Source organism: Panthera tigris, chromosome B2 (assembly GCF_018350195.1).
Source record: "Panthera tigris isolate Pti1 chromosome B2, P.tigris_Pti1_mat1.1, whole genome shotgun sequence".
NCBI classification, from domain to species: domain Eukaryota; kingdom Metazoa; phylum Chordata; class Mammalia; order Carnivora; family Felidae; genus Panthera; species Panthera tigris.
Genome location: NC_056664.1, coordinates 141,090,821 through 141,110,551, shown reverse-complemented (window position 1 = coordinate 141,110,551; position 19,731 = coordinate 141,090,821). Strand labels below are relative to the sequence as shown.

General features: G+C 40.2%; 1 protein-coding gene across 9 annotated transcripts in view; it reads right to left on the bottom strand.

Moving 5' to 3' along the window:
* LOC102972920 (palmitoyltransferase ZDHHC14) overlaps nucleotides 1-19,731 on the bottom strand; it is a 532,612-nt gene that overhangs the window by 79,390 nt on the left and 433,491 nt on the right. Inside the window, exon 1 of one of the 9 annotated variants that reach the window (XM_042987401.1) lies at nucleotides 10,289-10,610. The exons of the other annotated variants lie outside the window; for them this stretch is intronic. Within the exon in view, the coding sequence (XP_042843335.1) occupies nucleotides 10,289-10,405 (117 nt within the window). The 5' untranslated portion in view covers nucleotides 10,406-10,610. Of the gene's footprint in view, nucleotides 1-10,288; nucleotides 10,611-19,731 lie in introns of those variants that run through there. 9 annotated transcript variants of the gene reach the window in all.

The following is a 19,731-nucleotide window of genomic DNA, read 5'->3' as shown; positions in this document are numbered from 1 at the left end:
AGGCATCTCGTATTCTTGCGGGAGGCTCAACATGGCATTGTCACCACACCACCCTTACTGCCGCCTGTGCCTTTGCTTTCCTAGGCTAATTTTAGGAGTAAACTTTTGGACCATGGGAGCTACATCATTTATGCCCTCTGGATGCCTCTTGCATCTTTGGTTAAACCACTAAAAGGCGTATTGGTTTGAGTTGCTATTAATAGATCCAACTCACCAATGGCCAGACAATGGATCCTTTAAATAGGCTATATTTAGATTAAAAAAAAAAAAAAAAAGCTCTCAATTGTCTTATTAATGTAATGGCTAGCCTCAGGGACTCCCTTGACCAGATAAAAGAACAGAAATTAGCCTTAAGATTTAAAAATAAATATCCACATCCAAAGTAAATTCCAGGCTCATCTGCCTGTTTTAACTTCCCTTTCCCTACAAGATTTACAGAGATCACTCTGGCCTAATCTCTAGGCTCTAAGGTTGCTTATGTAAAAGCTGAAAGCCAGAAAATCTCAACAAAAGCACATGAGACTGGCAATAAGGATTGCTTTGCTCCTACTTTTCAGGGCTCTGTGATCAGGGTTTACTGAAGAGTAGGCATTCCTGTACTATGTCCTTTGCAGGTATATCCTAGACAACCCCCTGCAAAAGAATTTGCATCCTCTGAACAGTGTCGGATCTTTTAAATTATGAAGTACCTTTTACCTCTACTTTCAAATGACCCCACTGAATTCAGAAAGTAATCAGAAAGGCTATTTGACTATATTCACAACTTTCCCTTCACTGAGGAAATAGATGACCAAAATTTCTCCTAGGCCCTTATACAAATGACACTGCAAAAGGCCAATGTTTAGGGACTAACAGAAGCCAAGGGTAAATTTTGTATCCAGAAAAATGCTTACTGAAATGCTTCGTACATACTTTACAAAGGCAGAAACCTCTTGGTTCCCATTTTAGTTAAAGTTCTCCCTGATAGTCAAAAATGTGAGTCAATCTCTTGATACTCAGGCTCTAATCCAGGTGTTTGGGGAATTAGGAATAACTGCCTTTATTTTACAAATCTCTCTAAAACCAGAACTACAACTCTAGAAACAGGTGAAAGTTCACCTATCTTTACCAATCTCCAAACCTTACCTATTCCTCTCAAAATGTGTGTGTACGTATTATAAAAGATCAGGATATTGGAACTAAATTCTGTACCTTAAAAACGTAAATTTTACTTAAAAAAATTTTTTTTCTCTTTTATTCAAGGGGCAGTCGGGGAGAGGGGCAGAGGGACAGAAAGAGAATCTCAAGCACGCTCTGTGCTCAGAGTGGACCCAACACGGGGCTTGATCCCACGACCCTGGGATCGTGACCTGAGCCAAAATCAAGAGTTGGACACTCAACTGACTGAGCCACCCAGGCCCCCCCAAAAAGTAAATTTTAAATGACAATCACCTTGAAACTCTTTTAAAAAAAAAACTTTTTTGAAATTCTTTCTCTGTCCCTTGAAATTAATAATCTTATGTCTTTGAAATGTAAACACAGCCCACAATCTCCTGAAACTGAAGAAAAAAAGAGAGAAGTATCTTAAATTGGGCCTGTAATGTCCTCTCCACAAATATTAGTAGAAACAAAATTAAGGGGCGCCTGGGTGGCTCAGTCAGTTGGGCGTCCGACTTCGGCCCAGGTCATGATCTCACGGTTCGTGGGTTCAAGCCCCGCGTCGGGCTCTGTGCTGACAGTTCAGAGCCTGGAGCCTGCTTTGAATTCTGTGTCTCCCTCTCTCTCTGCCCCTTCCCTATTCACACTCTGTCTCTCTGTCTCTCAAAAATAAACATTAGGAAAAAAAAAAAAGAAAATTAAGATTTTGTTTACATCTTGCCTGTGTATTTTTGTGTGTGTCCGTGTTTTCTCTACCTCTGGATGATATTGCTAAAATTAATTTGTAAAAAACCTTTATTTAGTTGATCTGAAGGCAAGCACTTATAAGGATTGGCCATCCTAAAACTCAGAAAGATAGAAACTAACTCAAATGTTTTTCAAGTTCATGTGACCTGGGACAATATGTGGTATGAAAGCCAATTTAAGGTTGCTGGTTTAATTAAAGCAGACATGTATTTACAGTTATCAGCATTAAATATAAACTTTCATTCTGCTTGTGTTTACTAAAAGTCAAATAAACTTATGGTATCTCTGTTGTAAAATATGTCAGAGGAAAAAAACTCAGAATAACAACTGACTTTGTCTAATGCCTCATGAAGTTTTACGGGTAGGCTAAGCATAACTGTTAAGAACAAGTAAATTAAATAGATGTAAATAAAATAAGAAGGTTTGTAGCTTTTAAATAGCTTCCAAAATCTTTGGTAACCTAAAAACTTAAAATTTCACGAAGTTAAATGATGAGTAAAATTCACTGATTGTCTAGATCATTTCCAATTAAGATAAAATAATGAAGCATTAAGTAATCTACTTCTGTCTTACTCCAGAGAAACTAAGGATACGTTTGGGTCTGTTAATAAATATACTTTATGCTTTATTGTACTATGAAAAAAATTCATATAAAGTATGAAACTGCCAATCTAAAGAGTTCTGGTGTAACAATTCACAGTTGCTTACTACTCAGTTTTCACTAGAAATTAAGGTTTCTAAGCACTAAGAATTCTAACAAATATAATTAAGAGCACTGGAAATAATAAGGGAAACAACTTGGTATGTGAGGAAAATGGGATGTGCTTTTGATAACAAAAAGTATGAGGAATAAAATACATGTTTGTTAAGGAAAAAGAAAAGAATTTTGTCCTCAAGTGAGACTAGTTATTTAAAAGGGTAAAGTTTAGGACAAAATCAGAACGTGAAAAAGAAACGTGTGTAAGGTTTACAGAGAAACACTCTTCAGAAAGAAACTTTACGTGTGGCCTGTACTGGCTAAGATTAGGATAATTTCAAATAAGTAAATGAGTTTTAATATCAAAAGTACCCTGGTGCAATGTTTTAGTTTTTTTCTTTGTTAACGGTACAAAGTTCTTTTGAACTATTATTGGTCTACAATTTCGTAAGAAATTGTAAACAAAGGTTTTTCTTTACCTTTTAAGTTCTCTAACAATTATTCCATGTTTGCCAAAATAATTTCTTATGTTTATCAGCTCTTTGATTACTTAAGAAAACTGAGTCTTAATATGAAAAGAGTTCAATTTTGCTCACAACTATGTAATCTTCTGTATTGGTTTTTGAAATCTTGTACTGTCATTGTGGTTAAATGAATAATTAAATATTTTTTCAAAATGACTTGTGATTCTATTTAATCAACTATCCAAATCTTTTGATATTTTCTGACATACTTCCCAAAACCAAATTCTAAAATAAAGTCTTTGACCACAATCTGAGGTGTTACAAAGGGTCCATGGAACGTTTCAAAGATTTGAGAAATTAAACTAATCAGGCTTATTTGGTATGTTAAATTACACGGGGAGCACTGTCAAAAAAGTGATATTAAACTCTCCTACATTATACTTATGTAGATATGTTATTAAAGTTAAGTGTTGTAAAAATTACATGAAACTCCTAGAAATCTGATGTCCTGGTGTGTTATTATCCTGAAGCGTATGTCACAAAAATAACCCAATCTCCTTACCAATTGCTTGTAGTGAACTCTAATCAAATCTTCAACCACGGCCATTTTTATGTAAGTTTATCGTTTACAGACAGTAATACTTTTTACTCAGATGCCTCTACAAAAGCTTCCTGCAAATGTGTTTCATCTTCAATGAGACACATGGAAAAAAACTCTGAGTACAGGTTTCTGATAACCTGCAGATCGTAAAACTGAACTGGGTAAAAATTTCTGGAACTAGCAGAAGAACCGGATTCGAGCAGAAGAATTAATAACGTGGGACCGAAATTGAGGAAGACAATTACACTTTTTATGATTTTTTGCTTGGAACATTGTTGACTTTTTAAAAATGTTTTGGTTTTTTTCCAGATTTAAGAAGACGTTTTCTCTTAAGCTAATCGACTTACTGCGATTTGATAAAATACACCTTTTTGAACAAACTGAAACTTTTCTTTTCTCCCTATCTGAACCCTCCGGAACTCAGAAACTCTCAGTGAGTATTCTTATATGCTTATGGCAATCTATTTCTTTGCATAAGTTCAATACGAATCTGTTCTCCTTATGACAGGACACCAATGGAAAAAATGGTATTATCACATGGTATTACCACATGGTATTACCAAATACCAAAGGGTATTACCAAAGCTTCAACTGGAATGTCGTATTTGAGAGACACGCGCAGACTCAGATGTGACCGGACAGCTTTAGGGAACTAACGTTGACTTCATGGAGCCAATAACGCTCCCCTGGACATTATCAGCCTGGTACCTAGCTTCCAGAGTTCCCAGCAGCCTGACTACCACAGGGGTAACTTGGAGAACACACCTGCGTCACCACCTCATGAAATGAACAAGATTATACTGACCTGTTGTCAGGACTAAGAGACTGGTTCAATGGGATAAAACAACCTATCAGCTCAACTTTTTAATGTGTGAAACTTCAGGGAAGTTTCAGGAGGAAGCCGTAGGGGCTAAGAGCAGGCCACCCCAAGCTGGGCCACTCTGGCATGGGGATTATTCTGAGCTGAAGGCAAGTGACCCCGAAGGTTGAAGAGAAGCTTTTGCTCCTCCCTTAACTACACAGGAAAATCTACATTGGGGGTCCTTCCCAGAATAAGGGTATTCACGGAGATAAGTTTTATCTGAGTGACCCATGTGTGAGGGCTGGGCAAACATCTAATTACTAAACATCTGGTCTTCTTATCACCCCGTGAAGCACATTCCTTTCTTCTGAAATCCCAGACCCCCGCCCCCTTCTCCTTAGTTCACAATGACACATACACCTCACTTTGCCGGTCTTTGGAATTTCCACGTCTGTGTGGATTCCCTGTACATATGCCATTAAATTTGATTTTCTCCTGTTAATCTGTCTGACAATTTCTCCTGTTAATTGTCTGACAATTTGATTCTTGGTCCAGCTAGAATGACCCTTAAAAGACAGGAATTCTTGCTCCCTAACAAAGGAAATAGTCTGTTTCCTTAAATGTTCACAAGCAATGTGTTTATTATCTATTCAAGAATATAGTCAAGGGGCACCTGGGTGGCTCAGGTGGTTAAGCATCCGACTCTTGATTTCGGCTCAGGTCATGATCTCACATTCATGAGATCAAGCCCCGCATCAGGCTCCGAGTGCTGGGCGTGGAGCCTGCTTAAAAGAGTCTCTCCCCTCCCTCTCCCCATCTCCGTGTCCTTACCTCTAAAATAAGAGAAGAATATAGTTAAGATGTTAAAGTTTTGTTAAGGTTTTATTTTAATAGTTGTTCTATAAAAGATCTTTTTCCAAAAGAAATTTCTACAAAGAACCAGAGTAGCCATTAAGAATGGCTGAAAACTTTTCTTACGCAAAAATGTCAGGAATGAACTACCACAGTGAAATTAACATGCTCTGTAAATGTTTTTCCTAAAGTGGGCTTTCATCTGTTTTCCTGAAATATGATGCACTTAGAGGAATTTTTTAACTAGTGGTCAATTAGATGAACAATTTGGGAAATTTCCACAAAAAGAAATGTAAACAGAAACAGTTCACAGAGTACAGGAATACGAATTTCCAAGACATATTTAGAATAATCTTAAATCTGAGTGTAGCAAAGGGCAAATCAATTACATAATCACAAGAGGAACAGAAAAGTTTTAAATAGCGATCATAAATAAATCACATTGTACCATCCGCTTCCACCTCACTTTCCCCTCCCTGTAGTCCACGTATGGATAATAGTTCTGGAAAAGCACTTGAGCCAAGGAAATTCTCTGAACGGAACCAAACCAAACTGCTAGAGACTGGGATGACTTTAAGCGACTTTCTCCCCAAACTCACCCAGATCCAAGCTTCTTTGGTACCGTACATGAGACCAATCAGACAAAGGTGTTTTAATAGTTATCTGATTAGGTGGCATCAAACTGGCCATACCACACATAACATCACTATGACCAAGTAATACGCCAAAACAGACACTTAGGACACCCGCACGTGACTGCCTGTTCTGCCCACTGCTTCGTAACTGCACATACACATTTAAAGTTACCTGGATTTTTTTATTTTTAAGGCCATATCAAAATGGCTTCATCATACTAAACACTTTGATGTGGTTGCTTGAAATTGGGGTCGGTTTTCCTTTTTCCATAAAGGGTGAGGTACTAAACATTTGAACTTTTGCAGGCCATGCGGTCTCTCTGCTGCCGTAGTGCAAAAGCTACCATACGCAATAGTGCAATAAATGAGTGTGGCTGCATTCAAATCAAACTTTATTTACAAAAAACACATGGCAGGCCAGATCTCGCTCAGGGGGCCATAATCTGATCTCTATATCATGGCTGGGAACACAATTATTATAAAAAAGTCATTAATATATATTGCATCAGTCATAGAAGAATCTTTGTAATTCATGTCACAAAGGGTTACTCTAATATATAGAGCTTCTAGAACTTAAGAAAAAGACCAGGAACCCATAAAAATAGGCAGAGGAGCAAACAGTTCATAGGAAAATATAAATGGTACTTACACATATAAAAAAAAGAATGCTCAATTTCACACATAAGGAAAGGCAAATTCATTTGGAAGATGTTGCCAGATCTCCACTAGGGACTGTACCATTTAAACTATTACCAGCAACATATATATGAAGGTGATTGGCTGTCTACAGTTTCACAGGCAGAATAAATTACCCAACTTCTGGATTTTTGCCAATCCAGTAAGGGAGAAATGCTGTCTCAGCATAGTTGTTTTTTCTTTTCAAAGGAATAATAGCTTTTATTTTATTTAAATTTTAGTTAGTTAGCAGTGTAATATTAGTTTCAGTTGTACAATATAGTGACTCAACAATTCCATTATGTCACCCAGTGCTCATCACACCAAGTGGCCTCCTTAATCCCCATCACCTATTTAACCCATCCCCCCCCAACCATCAGTTTGTTCTCTATGGTTCAGAGTCTGTTTCTTTTTTTTTAATATATACTTAATGTTTTATTTTTTGAGAGAGACAGCACACACGAGTCGGGGAGGGGTAAAGGGGGGGCGGACAGAGGATCCGAAGCAGGCTCTATACTGACAGGCTGACGGCAGTGAGCCTGATGTGGGGCTCGAACTCATGAACCATGAGATCATAACCTGAGCCCAAGTCAAACACTCAAATAAATGACTGAGCCACCCAGGCGTCCCTAGAGTTTGTTTCTTGGTTTGCCTCTCTTTTTCCCCCTTTACTCATTTGTTTCTTAAAAATCCACACGAGCGAAATTATATGGTATTTTTCTCACTCTTATTTCAGTTAGCATAATACCCTCTAGCTCCATCCACATTGTTGCAAATGGAAAGATTTCTTTCTTTTTTATGGCTGAATAATACCCCATTTTCTGTGTGTGTGTGTGTGTGTGTGTGTGTGTGTGTGTGTGTACACCACACCTTTATCCATTTATCAGTCGATGAACATCTGGTCTCTTTCCATAATTTGGCTATTGTTGATAATGCTGCTATAAATGATGGGGTCCAAGTATCCCTTTGAATCTGTATTTTTGTAGCCTTTGTGTAGATACTTAGTAGTGCAATTCTGGATTGTACGGTAGTTCTATTTTCAAATTTTGAGGAACCTCCATACTGCTTTCCAGAGTGGCTGCACCAGTCTGCATTCCCACCAACAGGGCAGGAGGGTTCCTCTTTCTCCACATCCTCACCAACACCTGTTGTTTCTTGTGTTGTTGATTTTAGGCATTCTGACAGGCGTGAGGTTTATCTCACTGGAGTTTTGATTTGTATTTCCCTGATGATCAGTGATGTTGGGCATCTTTTCATGTGCCTGTGGGCCATTTGGATGTCTTCTATGGAAAAATGTTTATTCATGTCTTCTGCCCATTTGTAAAACAGATTATGTGTCTTTGGGGTGTTGAGTTTTAGAAGTTCTTTACAGATTTTGGATACTAACCCTTTATCAGATATGTCATTTGCATATATCTTCTTCCATTCTGTAGGTTGCCTTTTAGTTCTGTTGTTTCCTTCACTGTGCAGAAGCTTTTTTTTTTTTTTTAATTTAAATTTTAGTTAGTTAACAGTGCAATATTGGTTTTGGGAATAGAACCCAGTGATTCATCACTTACATACAACACCCAGTGCTCATCACAAGTGCCATACTTAACACCCATCACCCATCTAGCGCATCTCCCCCCCATCACCCTCTATCAACCCTCTGCTCTCTGTCATTAAGAGTCTCTCTTGTGGCTTCTTTCCCTCTCTTCTTTTTCCCTCAATAAAGTTTTAAAGATAAATTTACCCTTTGACTCAGAAATTTCTTTTGGTCGGTGTCTGGGTGGCTCAGTCAGGTTAAGTGTCTGACTCTTGATTTCAGCTCAGGTCATGATCCCAGGGTCATGGGATTGAGCCCTGCATCAGGCTTCACACGAGCATGGAGCCTACTTAGAATTTTCTGCCTCTCTCTACCTCTGCCCCCTCTCCCCCCACTCGCGCACTTTCTCTCTAAACTAAAAAAGAAATCTCATTTTGGACTCCATTCTCTAGACGCAGAATGTGTACCAGTGAAAACATAGCACTGTTTTTCATATAAAGAGACTGTAGACAACCCTAGTGTCTCGCAATAGGGAACTGTTATATCACGAGAGAATATTACGCAGCAATAAAAGAATAAGAACAATCTCTATGTGCTGACATGGAAGGAAAACATCACTAAGTGAGGAAAGCAAGCCGCAGAATAGGGCATAGAGAATACTACTTTTTTTTCATACGTAGATTGATATTTATATTTGCCAATATTTCCACCAAAAAGCACTAGATAAACAAATTATTTTTAAACTGGTTACCTATAGAGATGGGAGAGGAAAAGAGTGGATTCCTCTCAGTGGATTCCTTTTCACATCATTTCCATTTTTGCTGTATACACGTACCACCCGCCCAAGAATTCTAAATTAAAACGGGAGGAGGGAGACACCATTTATAGTAGTAACAAAAAATAGAAACCTATCTGGAAAAAGCCTTAAAACATTCCTGAAAGACACAGAAAGCTGGAAAAACTGGGGAGTGTGGCAGATTGCTTGCAAAAAGGGCCACAATAAATCTTTGTATCCCTATATCCTTTTGCAGGGTGACTCTGCCAGTCCTCCCATTGAGAAGGGAAGGCCATTTTTCCACCTCTGGACTCTGGTCTTGTTCATGTGCTTGCTGCCTTGGCCAAGAGAGTAACAGCAAATGTGACAGAAGAAAGGCATGAAAACACTTGCACACCCAGGGTGGCCCTCTTCTGTTACCAGGATCACCTCTGCGACCACTGAATCAGCCCGGGTTAGCTTCTACAGGGGACGCCATCCCACCCCAGGCATCCGAGCTGTACAAGGTGAGACCCCAACATGGGGGGAAGGCCACTGGAAGCTTCTCCAGCCTCAGCTGGGCTTTCCAGACCACAGGAGCCACCCACAGCCAACCCATAGAGCTAAAGAAAAGGTAGGTCTTTGTTGTTTTAAGTTACGAGGTCTGCAGGTATTTTGTTAGACCAGAAAAACTAATTCATGCAAAGAACCTTCCCACGTTTTAAGATGGGAGGCTCCACTGAGACAGCAACTCTGTCACAGATTTTAATAAAAAGATGAACAGATTTTTTTTTTTTTCTGAAACAGAACTGATCCTAAAATATGTTTGGCCATATAAATACATAAAAATAAAAAAAAATCATCAAAAAAACAAGGAGAGAAGAGAAAAAGTAGAAAGTCCACAACTAGTCCCAATGTATAGTAGTAAGTACCAGTATAATAAGTAGTATGAGGGCATTATATTGCTTTACTGTAAGTGAGTTGATCGGGGGGGGGGGGGGGGGGGGAGGGGGGAGGGGGGAGTGAATCCCTACCTCATGCCCTATACCAATATAAATTCTAAGATGGACCAAATATTTACAAGAAGAAAGAGAAAAAGAGAGAGAGAAAAGGGAGAGAGAAAAAGTGAGAAAGAAAAAAAATCACATAGCTAGTGCCCAGATTAGAATCTTCAAATAGCACGTTTCACTAAAAGGAATCAGATTTACTTAGAGAATTGGCTGGTTTCAGGTCAATTTCAGGTCTCTCTCTGCCCCTCTCCCACTTGTGCTCTCCCTTTCTTTCTCTCAAAAATAAATAAACTTAAAAAAAACAAAGAAAAAAGAAAACAAGAACACATGCACAACATACATAGATGGGCCCAGAACATCTTTTCCTATCAGATATCAAAGACACTCACCAAACCTGCTAAGACAGTGTTGAAAGGACACAGGCTCCAACTTGCAGGGGAGCTCGCTACCCAAACAAGAGGCAATACAAGCAACAATAAGGATAAAGGCTGCAGTGGACTGAGCATCAAATTTACTTAAACCTGAGAGTTCAAAATGATAAAAATAATGGGTCACAATTATATGATATGAGGGAACCAATGCATTCTGAAAGCTGGTAAATAAAGGTGGGAAAAATCTGGCATTTATCTTGCCCCTTTTTTTACAAACTGTACCACTAAGGAATCAAGTAACAGATAAGTTTCCCTTTATAAAAATATTCTAGCTAATGCAAAATGGTAGAGCCACTATGGAAAACGGTATGGAGATTTCTTAAAATATTAAAACGAGAACTACCATATGATCCAATAATTCTACTCTTGGGTATTTATCCAGAAGAACTGAAATCTGGATCTCAAAGAGATATTAGCACACCCATATTTACTGCAGCATTATTCATAATAGACAAGATATGGAAACAAACTAAATGCCTTTTGACAGATGAATGGATAAGAAAAATGTGGTATTTTAAACTAGGCTTTTAAAAAGAAGGAAATTCTGCAAAATGCCTAAACATGGATGAACCTTGAAGATAGCTCATAAATGAAATAAATGAAAAGGGAGTAATAGAATTAGAACATCATTTTCAATCCCTAATACTTTAATGCATCTAAGCATAGTGCCTCCAAAAGACAGCCAGAAATTATTTGCCTTCTGATGGAATACAATGCCAATTATGAAATCGACTTGAAAAAAGAATTTGCATCTTATGGACACTCTAAATCCTAGTACCAATTTATAGGAAGTATAAAGAAATATATTTAACTAAGCAATGAGGATGTGATAGGAAAATCCATGTGTAGGAAGTTACAGAATCCATTTTCTCTAACTAACAAATCTCAAAGACAAAAACAAGCCTGCTGGGGGTGGGAGAACAGGGGAACCCATAAATAAAGAGATTTCAGAGACTGATCCCAACTGCAATATACATAGACTTTATTTGGATTCTGAGTTCAACAAAATGCAAAAAAAGGTTATGATAATAAAAAAAACCTGAATACTTAAGAGCTATGGGATATTTAAAAAGCATTCAATTTTCAGGTATCAAAATGGTATTGTGGTTATATATTTTTTTTAATTTTTAAAACTTCTTTTAATCTTTATTCACTTTTGAGAGAGAGACAGAGCACGAGCAGGGGACGAACAGACAGAGAGGGACACACAGAATCCGAAGCAGGCTCCAGGCCCCGAGCTGTCAGCACAGAGCCCGACGCGGGGCTCGAACTCACGAACCACGAGATCGTGACCTGAGCCGAAGTCGGCCGCTCAACCGACTGAGCCACCCAGGCGCCCCTTGTGGTTACGTTTTTAAAGTACCGCCCATCTTTAGAGAAACCCACTGAAATATTTACAGATGCAGTGACAAGAGATCTGGCATTCCTTCAGAAAATGCAAGAGCAGGGGAAGTTGAGGGGTCTGGAGCAAACAAGAGGAGTCAATAGTGGTTGAAGCTGGGTGATGGGTGTGTTGGCTTCATTATGCTATTCTGCTTTTGAATATGTTTGACATTCTCCACGGGAAAAAAACTTTTTAAGAAACTACAAGAAGTACCAAGGGAAATCTTAGAGGAGAGTTTAAAAAATAACCTTGCAGTAGAGGAAGTCTTCACATGTGAAACAGACCCTTCAAGTCCTTAAGAGGGAGGGAGAGAGAGATTTCTCTTCACTCAAGTAAAAGATACCTGCCTTGCCTGGCGAAAGCCAATATAAATAAGATAAAAAATAATGACAATAAAGAAAAAAAAAAAAGACAAATGACAAACAAATATTTGTAATTCATATCAGAGACTAAAGGTTAGTTCCCCTACTCTACAGAGGGTACCTACAAATCAGTAAAGAAAAGGAAAGAAAGAAAGAAAGAAAGAAAGAAAGAAAGAAAGAAAGAAAAAGAAAGAAAAAGAAAAAAAAAAGAGGGTGGAGTACCTGGATGGCTCAGTCAGTTAAGCATCCGACTCTTGATTTCGGCTCAGGTTGTGATCTCATAGTTCATGGGTTCGAACCCCACGTCAGGCTCTGTGCCGACAGTGTTGAGCCTGCTTGGAATTCTTTCTTTTTCTCTTAAAATAAATTAATTAAAAAAAAAAAAAAGTAAAGATGTCTCTTAAAAATATAAACCAAACATTATTTTTCGCCTACCAGCATGGCAGAGAAACAAAAATGAAACTCGTAACATCATTGTTTGAGTTGCTCTGCACTGCCAGCCCAGAGCCTAGAGCCTGCTTTGGACTCTATTTCTCTCTCTCTCTCTCTCTCTCTCTGCCCCTCCCCCGCTTGCACTGTGTCTTTCTCTCAAAAATAAATAAACGTTGAAAAAATTTAGAAACTCATAGCAACATCATTGTTGATGAAGCCGTAGGTTCAGGAAGTAGATTATTCTTAGGTGGGAATGGGAGTGAGGATTCTTACGGTGTGGATGGCAATGTCTATGAAAATTACAAACAGAGACTCTCTTACTTGGAAATTCCACTTCGAGGAACGTATCTTCTAGAAATATTCACATGTCTGCAAAGCGATGTGCATAAAAGGGTACTCACTGCAGCCCTGTTTACAACAGTGAGCGAGCAGGCGCAGCCCAGCGCTAGGGATTGCTAAGGAGAGTAGGGCGCTGCACAAAGTGGAACCGCACGCTCCAGCAAAACACAACTAAGGTTTGCTTATTTTTCAGAGGTGCGATGGTCTCTAATGGATGTGTTAAAAAAGAAAATAAAGCCTGGTATGTCATTTGTGTGAAAAGAGGGGCAAAATGCCCCTGCTTGTGTGTGCACAGACTATCTCTGTAAGGAGGGAAAAGAAACCGGTAACACATTCCCCAAGGAGAGAAGCCAGCTGGCCGGGGGCGGGGACAGATAGGAATTTCCTGTGTCATTCTCTCTGCACCATTTTCGTGTTTGTTTGTTTGTTTTTTTTAATTAACATAAGTCTACTGCCTGTTGAAAAAAAATTAAAAATTGGAAGTACTGTTTAATGCCTCTACCTAGGAAGCTCAGAATTCTGCTGAAAATACCACAATCTACAGGAGAATGCTTCCTTGGTTGTAACAAAGCACAAAATGCTCCCAAGCATAACTTAAAAGAGGGGGGTGGGGTGGGAAGGGGGCAGACAGAATTTGTACCGTCTTCCAGGAGTTCCCATTCTGAGTACGGTTACCTTCGCTCCACACAAATATACACATAATTACATTTTACAACCACATGAAAAGCAATACAATGAAGTTTACAAATGGAAAAGTTAAAAAATGTTCCTCTCCTCCTGTCAAAGGTCACAAGGGCTAACAGATTTGAAACTGGTCTTCCAAACATCATGCATTTGACACACGTGTGCACACACACAGAGCCAATTAGAACCACAGCACCTATGCTCGTCTACATTTCATGTTTTATGTCATCATAGGAGTGTTCATATCAGCACATCTATCTTGTTCTCTATCACAGCTGCAAGGTATCTAACCCACCCTGCAACCTCCAGGGCAAAGCACATGAAAACTTACTTAGCTGTGGTTAAGAAGATAACCTGACTCCCAGCCTAAACTGAAATAGTGTGACTGCAAAAGGACAATCGCCTTGGAGCAAAAAAGGGGAAGAAGAGTCTAAAAGCAAACAGTGCCCCAAATCCCAAAGACAACTGGTCGAAAACATACACACTCCCAGTAACAGCGTCTGACTGGTCCCCCCTCCCCCCCCCCCAACAGTCAACGCTGTGTGTTGACAATGATTTTCATTCCCCCACAAATGGGAGAGGAAATGTCATCGCTGGCAACATGGCAATTATGAGCTGACTTTGGAGCCAGACCACGAGGGGTCAACTCCCTACTCTACCATTTCAATGGCTTTCTGAACTTGGCCAAATTCCTTAAAGTCTGTCTCAAATTCCTCCAGAATAAGATAAGGATAACAGCATGTGCCTCGTGACACCAATGATAAGTGAAGTCATAAATATGAAGTGGTTGTAACAGTGACTGGCACAAAGGGCCCGGTAAATGCCAGTTATTGTGACCTTTGGGTTTTATTTATACACACACACACACACACACACACACACATACATGTACACACACACGTATATATACACACACACATACATACATATAATACATACACACATATACACACATACACACACTCCGTATTAGGCTAAAAGTTGTTACTTAACTGTGTCGTCCTTCTAGCCTGCCAAGCATTCTGGAACTAGCCTTGGGGTTCAAGAGAAAGTGCTGAGTACTGGTTACTTATCCCCACAAAAGGTGTTTCTGTAATCTGTTACTTCAGCACATCTCGAGAGAAGCAGCCCCACCCCCCACCCCCCCCCACACAGGGTCAACTACCCGCTTCACACCCCCCTCGCCCCTGTGTGTGGGGAGTATTGCATGCAAGTAGAGATATTACACCAATGTTGAGGATGGTCCCAGGGGTCCCTCGACCCCATTCACTTGCAAAAATATTGGAACAATAAACATGTGATAAGAAAACCGATTTAAAGATAAACTGGCAAAAATCAAGTTTCTCCATAAATACTGACTTGATGAAAAAAAAAATACAACTGGGAGGATATTCCCAATAAGCAACAAAAAGCCAAAATACAAAGCAGAAGAGATCACCACAAACATGAAGAATCTCATGAGGAAAGTCCCACCAGCAAATCACACCATGTTCCTGAGAACAAAGGGGTAACTGCACAGAGATGTCAGTCTATAAATGCACTGAAGGTTCATTCAAAATCCCAAGGGGATATTTTGGGAGAAATTACAAATAAACTCCATCGCAAACAAACTGTGATCTCTTAAAGGGCACCTGAAACATACTACGACCTCAGGAATACAGTAGGATGACGCCTTATTTTTAGCACTATACAGCCACAAAAATCAATAGCCAAGGACCATGTTAAAATCTTTCAATATTTCATCCCACTCTTTAATACAAACTCAGCATAGTTTCCAAAATGGCACAAACTACCTTGAAATATTTCTTTTCCCCCATGAGACTGAAAACTTTGATCAGATTAAACTGTCCTATAAAATAAATTCCTGTTTCAGCCATTAGCCCCTGGTTACCAGCCTATGCTAATTATCATGGTCAAGTACTCCTTAGTCCTTTACTACACTGATTACTTTGTACCCAGTACTCCAACAATCTCGTTTAGGAAAAAATACATTATCTCATGACAGAAGAAATAGTCATCACAAAGGAATCTATCAAAATGTTGTATTATATTCAGTGCCTTAAGTTCCTCACAAGAACTGAAATTTCCTGGAAGCCCATGTTTCTTAAACAATACGAAGATTTTCAGAGGGCTCACTTGTGTGCTGGGGAAAAGTATAGGAATGGGGATGTGAGCTATCATGCAGCCCTCACTGTTATCTTGAGACCCTGAGACGCTGAATATACATGCAAAACGGCAAAAATAAACGTGTGCCCTAGAACTTCAGTATTTTCCTAGAATAACCTCAATCAACTCAGGGCCTTATAAGGATAAAACTATTGAAGGCCGAATTCAAGAGGCTCTAGTTCAGACCAAATAAAACAGAGAAGAGAAGGACTAGTAATTAATGAATGAACGATACATCAAAATTCAATAAACATAACAAAATTAATCAAAATCAAATAGCAGAAAGCCACAGTGGAGTAACTATCCCTCTTACTACCATTTGCAGCTAGAAAACTGGACAAAATGCATGAAATGACAGTTTCCAGATATTGAACAACAGGGCAGCACAGGACGGTGAACCCCAAGAGAAGGGAAACAGAGGAGGTGAACCCTATGAAGGCTCTAGCTTTCTGCCTGGAGGCAGCTTCTGACTCAAAAGCTAAGAGAAGAACCCAAGCGGGGAGCCACAAGTGGAAAGCACAGGTCCTGCTGAGGTGAAGTGAGCGGGACCAGAACTCCAGGAGGCTCAGGAAACTGGGAATTGAGGAACAGACTATCAGAAAGCAGCTACTCAGAGAAAATTCTCCAGACACCTGCAGGGAGGTCTCCTTGAGCCTGTTGCTGAATACCAGGCTGCACACGACAGGGTAAAACTCTTTAAGGCTAAGCAAACTAGAACTACAGGGGGGATGTGGGCTGGAAAAATGCTCAGAGGTCAGGCAGTTCGGACTAGCCAGAGTGGAGAAGCTTCACTGAACACATCCACAGCATTCTCGGTAGAGACCCCAATGGGGCTGGGGTAGAGGCGCCTTAGGATGAGATTACTCTGGACACCCCCCTCCCCATACAAAACAGAAACAAGTCTTGAATTAGACTGGTTCACAAGTAACTCAACTGCCTACCAAAACACCTTAACACCCTTTAAAGGCAGAACGCAAAATCCAGACACTCGGCAACATGCCAACACAATGTCCACCATCCAATAAGAAATTAACAGACAAGCCAAGAAAGAAAAATGTGACCTAGGACAAAAACATCAGTCGATAGAAACACACCAGGAAATGTCAGACATAATAACACTGGCAGACACATTAGAATAGCTACTATAAATATGTTCGAGGACTTAAAGGAACATCTGATTATAAGGAGAAAAAAAATAGATGTTATAAAAAAAAAGATCCTAATGGAATAACCAGAGCTGTAAAATGCAATTTCTGAAATTAAAAAATTTACTGGATGGGCTCAACAGATAATTAGACACTCCAGGAGAAATGGTCAGTGAACTTGAAGAAATAGGAATAGAAACTATGAACAGAAAGAGGTCACGAAATGGGCAGAGCCTTCGTGGACTGTGAGACAGTACCGCGCAGTCTCACGCACATGCAACTGGAATTCCAGAAGGGCAGGGAGGCAGAGCAGAAATTTTTGAAGAAATAATGGCAGAAACTTTCCAATTTGATGAAAACTAAAATCCCCAAACTCTAGAACCTGAGTAAGTCCCACAAATGAAAAAAGCACACACGCACACACACACACACACACAAACCACACAAAGAGACATCATAATCAAATGCAGGACATCAGCAATAAAGAGAAAAATCTTAAAAGCAGCCGAAGGTGGTGGGGAGGGGGGAGGCGGGGGGGGGGGGAGACACATGACATACAAAGGAACAAAGAACAACTCAAGACTTCCTATCAGAAGCAAGTCAAAATCTATCTTTCAAGTGGTAAAAAATAACAAAGACGATAAAGCTAAAATTCCCTATACGGCAAAAACATCTTGCAAAAATAATATTGAAATAAAGACATTTTCAGACAAAAGCTAAGAGAATTTATCACCAACGATTTGACACTGCAGGAAATGCTAAAGGGAGCTCATTTACCGAAAGAAAACGACGCTGTATAGAAACCTGAATACACACCCACCCACCCACCCACCCACCCACACAGACCATGAGAAAGAGTAAACATGTGGGTCATCTACAAAAAATTCTCATTGTTTCTTTTCCCTAAAAGATTAGGGACTTTTAAAACAAGGACAACAGTGTACTGTGGGGGTTATACCATTGAGAAATAAAATGTACCAGACAAACAGCACACAGGACGGGAGGCAGATGTGGAAGTGCATTGTTACAGAGTTGGTATACGTGACACCAGAAGGTGGAGTCAGAGTGTGCAGTGACAGGTGCATACTGTGAACCTGAGAGCAGACAGAAGGAAAAAAGAGAGAGAGAGAGAGAGAGAGAGAGAGAGAGAGAGAGAAACATATGTGAATAAATAGCTAATAAGCAAATGATAAAGATAAAAATACCATTAAATAACCTAAAAATGAAAAGAAAAACATGAAACAATAGATGCAGCAAATAAAGAAATAGCAAGACGGTACTTAAACCGAATCAAATTATATTTAATGGATAATTACATTAAATGTAAGTAGTCTAAACACTTCAATGAAAAGAGAGATTGTTGACCTGAGAACAAAGCCAGACCCTCACTAAGTGCTGTCTGTAAGAAAATGCACTTTAAGTATAAGGAGACAGAAGCCTGCAGAGTAAGGAGAATAAAAGCAGAGGGCAACAGCACTGGGGCGCCAGCTCACATCAGGATGCAGGCGAGGGTAGCAGAAGGAGTGTGTGCAGACTCCCCCCCAGGACGAATCCCTCTGCCAGCCGGCAGGGAGCCTGCACCAGATACATGCCCAATGCAACGGGGGGTTCGGGGTCCCCGCGTGCCTGGGTGACCCGATGCGGGATGTGCGTGGAAGCAGCAGGCGGGTAGAGGTCACTACGAAACTGCTACACTAGAGACCGGAAAGGTGAGCGCTGGGGAGGGAAGGACGACACCGGCCCCCTTTTTCTTCTGAAGATAATCTGTCCTGGGAAAAGGCCAATTTAACAAAACCTACTTTAGAAGACGGACAAAAATGTCCTGATAAATAGCAGGCAAACTTCAGCTTCAGAGAAGATGGGGTATCAGGTACTGGATTTACTCTCCCACCTTAAACAACTTGAACACTGAACAAAATATGTGAAACCACAGTTTTCAGGCCACGGACACGGGACAGCCCAGGACTGTGATCTTGAGAGAGGGGGGCAAGGAGGTAAGCCTGAGAACTGCCACAGTGACTGTGGGCCACAGGGAGGGAAGGAAACCCAGGCGAAGCCTCCGGATGTCTCTGCAGTGAGGACTCCAAGATGGGACTGGGGGAGGGGGTGGCAAAGAGGGAGCAGAAACGGCTGCACAGAGCCCGCGTTCTGGGGATCTGCGATCGGCACACGCATGCGAGAAAACTGCCCAACAGTGGAAGTAAAACCACAGAAGCGGCGGGCAGAACAATCTCCTCCCAAGTTCACCCAAGGCTGGAGAAAGCTGGGGTTCCCACCAGCCATGGTGAAAAACCTCTGTGATACAGGGCACTGGGTAATTATTCAGACAGGTATCCCTTCAGTGGTGGGGAGAAAACAGTCCCCAAGGCTGACCTACCTCATCGCATCCTACAAAACTTCAAGCAAGGATCAAAAGGATCTAACGGTTTCCGAGTAACTTAACTGCATTCCAGTACAAGCTCAAGAAGGTTTTGAAACATACACAATTACCTAACACCCTTAAAATTCACTAAGTCTGACATCCAATCAAAAAATACCAGGCAGGAAATTAGACCCCAATGAGGAGGGGAAATCAATGGAAACTAACCCAGAAATGTCAACTAATTCCATTATCTGAGACAAGATTAACACTAAACACAAAATTAGTTATTGTACCTAGTGAACACTAAAAATTAAATGTTGATTTTAAATTAAACATTGATATAGAAGCACCTGGGTGGCTCGGTCGGTTAAGCATCTGACTTCAGCCCAGGTCACGATCTCATGGTTCGTGGGTTCGAGCCCCATATTGGGCTCTATGCTGACAGCTCAGAGTCTGGATCCTGCTTTGGATTCTGTCTCCCTGTTTCTCTTCCCCTTCCCCACTCAGGAGTGTGCTCTCTCACGCTC